Source organism: Salpingoeca rosetta, assembly GCF_000188695.1.
Source record: "Salpingoeca rosetta unplaced genomic scaffold supercont1.20, whole genome shotgun sequence".
NCBI lineage: Eukaryota > Choanoflagellata > Craspedida > Salpingoecidae > Salpingoeca > Salpingoeca rosetta.
The window spans coordinates 1,198,449-1,205,531 of NW_004754914.1; the positions used below are offsets into that span (position 1 = coordinate 1,198,449).

General features: G+C 55.0%; 3 protein-coding genes across 3 annotated transcripts in view; 1 reads left to right on the forward strand and 2 right to left on the reverse strand.

Annotated features, from left to right (window-relative positions):
* Positions 1 to 4,150, reverse strand: part of PTSG_07741 (Glu aminopeptidase) — a gene marked incomplete at both ends in the record, with an annotated part of 7,842 nt that extends 3,692 nt beyond the window's left edge. Inside the window, 12 exons of the mRNA XM_004991485.1 lie at positions 167 to 280; positions 442 to 583; positions 713 to 918; positions 1,108 to 1,169; positions 1,379 to 1,617; positions 1,915 to 2,000; positions 2,198 to 2,377; positions 2,716 to 2,949; positions 3,185 to 3,311; positions 3,520 to 3,575; positions 3,757 to 3,864; positions 4,066 to 4,150. Of these exons, the coding sequence (XP_004991542.1) occupies positions 167 to 280; positions 442 to 583; positions 713 to 918; positions 1,108 to 1,169; positions 1,379 to 1,617; positions 1,915 to 2,000; positions 2,198 to 2,377; positions 2,716 to 2,949; positions 3,185 to 3,311; positions 3,520 to 3,575; positions 3,757 to 3,864; positions 4,066 to 4,150 (1,639 nt within the window). The remainder of the gene's footprint in view (positions 1 to 166; positions 281 to 441; positions 584 to 712; positions 919 to 1,107; positions 1,170 to 1,378; positions 1,618 to 1,914; positions 2,001 to 2,197; positions 2,378 to 2,715; positions 2,950 to 3,184; positions 3,312 to 3,519; positions 3,576 to 3,756; positions 3,865 to 4,065) is intronic.
* A 141-nt stretch (positions 4,151 to 4,291) lies between these two features.
* PTSG_07742 (uncharacterized protein) lies at positions 4,292 to 6,104 on the forward strand. The gene is made up of 3 exons (XM_004991486.1): positions 4,292 to 4,843; positions 5,041 to 5,138; positions 5,340 to 6,104. The coding sequence occupies exons 1-3, from the start codon at positions 4,359 to 4,361 to the stop codon at positions 5,924 to 5,926; spliced, it is 1,170 nt and encodes a 389-aa protein (XP_004991543.1). The 5' UTR covers positions 4,292 to 4,358; the 3' UTR covers positions 5,927 to 6,104.
* Positions 6,105 to 6,260: 156 nt separating this feature from the next.
* Positions 6,261 to 7,083, reverse strand: part of PTSG_07743 (TK protein kinase) — a 7,718-nt gene continuing 6,895 nt past the window's right edge. The window contains exons 17-18 of the mRNA XM_004991487.1: positions 6,834 to 6,918; positions 6,261 to 6,579 (exon numbers count right to left, since the gene is read on the reverse strand). Of these exons, the coding sequence (XP_004991544.1) occupies positions 6,334 to 6,579; positions 6,834 to 6,918 (331 nt within the window). The 3' untranslated portion in view covers positions 6,261 to 6,333. The remainder of the gene's footprint in view (positions 6,580 to 6,833; positions 6,919 to 7,083) is intronic.

The window sequence follows — 7,083 nt, forward strand, 5'->3', positions numbered from 1 at the left end:
GGGAGGACGGGAACAGAACGAAGGTGAACAACCCGTGATCAAATGTACAACAGCGTGCCAAGGCAGAAACGTAGGCACAATGCACAACGCATCTCCCAAGCGTACGGACATGCACACACACAAGCAAACGACACACACCACACACCACACATACACACACGCACACATCCCGCAACAAATCTCCACCCCGCTTCCACCTCAACGTACAGCTCGTGTGCGACGACGAGGGCAACCCACTGCTGGTCGCTGGCAGCGCTCTGGGTGCCGTTGTACAGGAGGGCTGTCTCGCGGTATGTGACCAGCCCCCAGTTCACACACACACACACACACACACACACACACACACACACACGCACACTCTTCCTTGACTCGCCCACAAACAACTCATGCACACACACACACACACACACACACACAAACGTGACCCTTTGCGCACCGTACCCTTGATGCTGATGTCGATGGACTGCCAGAGCTGCTCGGAGACGGCATTGCTGTATTTGTATGTGTTCATGTACAGCTGCAATGCACCAAAGAGCTCCGTCGATCCAATCACTTGCTCCAGCATCCGCAGCACGCTTCCGCCCTGAACAGCAGCGTATGTATGTTTGTGTGTGTGTGTGTGTGTGTGTGTGTGTGTGTGTGTGTGTGTGTGTCAGCAAGGCAAAGTCCATGTAACACCAGAGAGCACGCCTGACCCGCATGCAGCTGCCACCTTTTCGTAAGAGATGGTGTCGAATCTTGCGTCAATGTCGTTGCGCGAAATCACTTCATCTGCGGGCGAGTGCAGCGCGTGTGTGCCCGTCACAGAGTCGGCTGCGCGGGCCACCTCGCGTGTGTCCGCCGGAAACTGGTGCCACATTTCCCAATCGGGAAACAGATGCGCCACGCCCGCCGTCTCCATAAACGTCGCAAATCCCTCTGCAGTTATCCATGGCATGCACCGCACGTAGGTGAGAAAGAGAGAGGCAAGCGCGCGACCTTGTGTGTGTGTGTGTGTGCGTGTGTGTGTATGCGTGTGTGTGTAAATGTGTACGCGTGTGAATGTGTGTGTGTGTGTTCATGTGTCTACGGTTTCATGTGTATGTTCATGCATCTGTGTGTACACACCGTTGAGCCAGAGATCGTTCCACCACTCCATTGTCACGAGGTTTCCAAACCACTGGTGTGCGCTGGGAGGACGGGAACAGAACGAAGGTGAACAACCCGTGATCAAATGTACAACAGCGTGCCAAGGCAGAAACGTAGGCACAATGCACAACGCATCTACCAAGCGTACGGACATGCACACAAACAAGCAAACGACACACACCACACACCACACATACACACACGCACACATCCCGCAACAAATCTCCACCCCGCTTCCACCTCAACGTACAGCTCGTGTGCGACGACGAGGGCAACCCACTGCTGGTCGCTGGCAGCGCTCTGGGTGCCGTTGTACAGGAGGGCTGTCTCGCGGTATGTGACCAGCCCCCAGTTCTCCATTGCGCCGGCGGCAAAGTCGGGAATGGCGATGAGGTCCAGTTTGGGCAGCGCATACGGGATGCCAAACACAGACTCGTAGTACTCGAGCACGCGCGTGGCCACGGACAGCGAGAACGGCGCGTCTTGGATCTGGTGGCGTGAGGTGGTCATGGGGCGGTCGTGCGTGAGGGATGATGATGGTAGTGGTGATGATGATGATGATGATGATGATGATGATGATGATGATGGTGGTGGTGTGTGTGTGTGTGTGTGTGTGTGTGTGTGTGTGTGTGTGTGTGTGTGTGTGTGTGTGTGTGTGTGTGTGTGTGTGTGTGTGTGTGTGTGTGTGTGTGTGTGTGTGTGTGTGTGCGTGGTCGTGGTTGGCGTTTGCGCAAACTGTGTATGCTATGACCCTGCATCCTCGAGCACAACTGCCAGCTGCTGCACCTGATCGGCGGGGGCGAACACGCGAATGGGGACGTTTGATGTTGTCGTGTCTGCGATGGAAACAAAGTCGCAAATCACCAGCGCGACTGACGCAACACCACGCACATTAACATGCACATGTGGGTTTTGTGAGGTGCAAGCAGATACCATGCAACACACACATACAGTAGTAGCAGCGCCACACAGGTGCCCGCGCCCCAACACCACACCCCTTCGTTCACAAAGCGCAACGTGCACACCCCTCGCCCACTATCTGATTTGCTCCCCACCACCACCACCTCACCCAAGTATGTTGACATGCGAGGGGTGGACTGGAAGTGCACCACGCCTGCCTGTGCCTGTGGGACATCAACAGCAGGCGGCATGTTGGAGAGAGCAATGTACCCTGCGGGCTTGTACGTGGCAATTGTGAACTCCGCCTTAAACCCGGGCTCGTCGAAGCAGGGGAACGCCTTGCGTGCATCTGGTGACGGTGGAATGGGGGGGGGAGGTTACGGTTTTGTGAAAGGATGGGCGAGCGAGCAAGGGTAATATGAACGTTTCGATGGATGCACAGAATACAGACACATACACTGTCACGCGCACACACACACACACACACATGCACATGCACGCGCATAGTGGCTCGAATATGCGGTAGCGCACGAACATACACACATGCACACACACGCACACACATGCACACACACATGCACACGAACACACACACACGTACACACCAGTACACACATGCACACACACATGCACACGAACACACACAAAAGCATGAACACAACAGGTTCACACGGCTTGAGCGCTTACCGAGCGCCTCCATCTGTGTTGTGAGGATGGTTCTGTTTTGGCCGGCGGCGGTGGTGTATGTGCTCTTGTACAGACCAGCAAGGTCGCCCGTCACATTGTAGGTGAAGTCAAAGTGGAGCGAGTACAGGCCTGGCACGATGGGTGAGGTCGGGTGCAAGGCGAGCAGCTCGTTGGCCGTCGTCAGCTCCTTGATGTCAACGACGCCGTTGTTGCTGAGATCAAGCACGCTGTACCCTAATGGAAGCGGAGCAAGGGAGAGGTCATGGAATGACATATGGGATGATGGACGGTACGGCTTTCATCATCACCGGACACACACACACGCACACACACACGCACACACACACACACACAAACACACACACACACACACAAACACAGGCACAGGCACAGGCACAAACACAGACACAGGCACAAACACAGACACAAACACAAACACAAACACACACACACATGACCTGTGACGTACCAGTAATGTCCATTTCAAAGGCGTGTAGGACAATGAACTTGGACATGGCAGTCACGTTGACGGTAATGTCGACGGCACCAGACACGTTCAAGTGCTCAATGCTCGGTGTCAGTGTGATGTTGTACGTCTGTTGATGAGCAAATGGCGAAGAGCATTCAAGCCATGTGCCATGAGAAGAATTGAAACGTCACTATTATGGGCGGTGATAGCACACATACGCCTTGTGACGACACACACAAAGCAACACACACACACACACACACACACACACACACACACACACACACACACACACACACACACACACACACACACACACACACACACACACACACCATTGGCTTCACTGTTGTGGGAAGGCGGTCCACGTCCCACGCAGGCCGGCTTGACCCTACCAATGCAAACGACAGCAAGAACCAGTAATGTAACAGCAACCACAACAAGGTGAGTGTGTGTGTGTGTGAATGGCAAACAAGGGCATGGGTGGACGAAAGGCCGAGCTCACCAAACAACCAAGGAAGCAAGTAAGTGAGCGTCCACCCTGACTTCTTTCCGCACACTGGACCACGCACGTTTGTGGGCAGTGAGGGCGCCGGCCAGGATGATGGCGATCAGCGTTGTGAATGCGATCAGGTACACGTAGTTCATGCGATCCAGGTTCTTCCAGTACCACAGGGTGCCTAGAGACGGGGATGGGAAGGCAGCAAAGAGGAGAGATGAGAGGGAGGGCACATACATGTGACGATGGCAAAGCGGAGATGGGGAGAACAACCACACAAGGTCATATACACATACAATCGTGAGACAACCCACAATGACAAGAAGAACAACGCTTGTCTGCGTGCACTCTGGCTGGTAGTGCTCAAGTGGGTTAAACGTACAGCACTTTGTCTTCTCGTGGCGGCGGGCTGCATCCTCGGCCGTGATCCACGCCCGCTCGTCCTGGTACGCAGCATCCCTCGCCATGGCTCAAGCTCAGCAGTGGACTCTGTGTGCAAGAGTGCAGTGCAGTGCGTGCTTGTTGTGGGGATTGTGTGTGTGTGTGTGTGTGTGTGTGTGTGTGTGTGTGTGTACGTGTTTTGTGCCTTATCTTCTCTTCCTTCCACACACACACACAAAAAAAAAAAAACCAATCAAAGCACAACGAGACGACAACAAGACAACCACGGCGACGATGGACGGTGATGAGTGGCAGGAGCTGTACTGGGCGAAGCGGCAGCTCAAGAAGCAACGCAGACACCACCACCCTCATGGGCGGAGTGCAGAGGACTCGCTGCGCAGCGCGCTGAGTGCTTCGACCCCGCACCTTGCACGCGCAGGCGTCAGCAGGCACGGGTCGTCCTCGTCGTCGCACGGTGGTGGGTACGACACCGCCCCTTCCGCATGGCACCGGCAACAGATGAGGTCGCTGGCGGCGTCGCCCGTGGCCGGATCGCCGCAGCACCGGAGCAGGGCCACAACGTTCAAGCAGCACACCCTCTTTGCAGATGCAGAGGCCAATGACATTGAGGACTGCTTCCACCTCATGACAGAGTATGGCGCGAACGTGAACGAGGTGCATCCTCGCACGCGGCAGACGGCCCTGCACGTCGCCTGCATCCACGGCTCCTTCGAGGTTGCCACACAGCTCATCAACCACAAGGCAAACGTCGACCTCATGTAAGCAGGCCACACAGTATGTGCGAGTGTGTGGGCGTGATTGGCTGGATAGATGCTGGTGCTGATATCACACCAGGGGTTCACTCACTCTTGTTGTGTGTGCATGTGTGCGTATCTGTGTGCATGTGTGCGTATCTGTGTGCATGTGTGTGCGTATGCATGTGTATATCTGTGTGCGTGTATTTGTGTTTGGATAGGGATGGCACAGGCATGACGCCTCTGATGCTGTGCTTGAAGCACCGGAAGCGTTACTATCTTGAAATCGCACAGCTGCTCATCGCTGCGGGCTGTGATGGTGCGTGTCGGTGCGTTGGTGCGTTGGTGCATTGGTGAGTGCATAGCACCACATTGCTATTGGTGAAGGCACACACGCACACACACGCACACACACGCACACACACACATATATGTACACATGCACACAAGTCAACAGTTGGCCTCACCCCGCGCTCGCACCGCCCGCTCCCGCTTCCATTTCCCTCTTTTTTTTTTGCAGTGAATGCGACAAACGCGTTTGGGCGGAGTGCGCTGTACTTTGCCGTGCGCAACAAGGACAAGAAGGCCGTTGAGATGCTTGGGGAGAACAGCGTACCCGGCGCCCTCGCAGCCGCGCTTGCCCTCGGTTACAAGCACATTTTGCACTCGCTTGAGCAGCAGAACCTGGAGCGAAGCGTGCATGCAGCCGTCGGCACAACACCGCCGCACCAACAATCGCAGCAGCAGCAGCAGCAGCAGCAAGAGCAACAGCAGCAACCACTACAACAGCCATCTCACGACTCCCAGCAGCAATCACAACAGAGGCAGCAGCAGCCTCATGCGTCAAGAGAAGATCAGCGATCAACAAGCACAGGTCCAGCTCACACGGCTGAAGCCACTCCCACGCGGTCAGGCAACAGCTTCCATGCCAATGACGATGACGATGACGATGACGATCAAGTGTTGATTAACGTTGGGGATGATGGAGACCTTCCGGAGATTACAGATGCGGTTGAACCGCCCGAACACCACCACAACAACGACAACGACAACAGCAATGGCGATGATGGTGGCGACGATGGTGGTGGAGAGCAGGCGCTGACGTAAAGTGAACTGGAAGCCTGGGTTGTGTTTTGTTGTTTCGTTGTTTCGTTGTTTCGTTGCGTCGTTCTATTCGTGGAATACTATACATCCTAGCACACACACACACCACATGCACACTTCAGTCCACCTATCATTACATGAAACCATGACGTCTCCGTTCATTTCCAAGCACAACAACAACACCAATGCGTTTTCATCAACGACATGCCTGCAAGCAAACGGGTGGGAGCTTCGAGGGGAACAAACACGCAACACGTCACACCAACAAGAATCTGTGTGTGTGTGTGTGTGTGTGTGTGTGTGTGTGTGTGTGTGTGTGTGTGTGTGTGTGCGTGTGTGTGTGTGTGTGTGTGTGTGCGTGCATCCCGCAATCGCACGCTCAGCGTGTACATGTGCACACCACAAGATAACTACAACCGCGTTTCACTATCACTATCATCATCGTCGTCACCACCATCGGCAGCATCGTCATGTGCCCAGGCCTGGAGTGGCTTGCAGCCGCTGTTGTGGTCATATGAGCGGTTTTGCACAAACGTCAGCCGCCCACCGTGCCCCACTGCCGAGAACGACGACGATGGTGATGGTGATGGGGATGTCGATGGGTTGGTTGGCAGTGGAACAGCAGCTGCTGTGGCTGCGGCGCCCAATGTCTCCCGCTATTGCACAACACAGGAGACGTGGGGAAGGTGAGATGGTTAGACGCAGGGGAGGGTGTGTGTGTGTGTGCGTGTGTGTGTGTGTGTGAGAGAGAGAGTGAGAGAGAGAGAGAGAGAGTGTGTGTGTGTGTGTGTGTGTGTGTGAGAGAGAGTGAGAGAGAGAGAGAGAGAGTGTGTGTGTGTGTGTGTGTGTGTGACGTCGCACTTGCGCCACCACTTCCCCTTAATTTCCCCGCAACCATTGCGCAACTGACGATGGCGGTGAGACGGGCGAGGACGTGGTTGCATGTTGGTCGCGTGTCCGGGTCAATTGTCCAGCAGCTCTTCATCACATCGTAACTAATCGGCCGGGGGGTGTTCGTTAAATGAGTGCATGTGCATGTGCGTGTGCGTGCATGTGCATGTGCATGTGCATGTGCGCGCGTGCGTGTTAGTGTGTGTGCATATGCGTGTGTGTGTGTGTGTGTGTGTGTGTGTGTGTGTGTGTGTGTGTGTGTGTGTGTG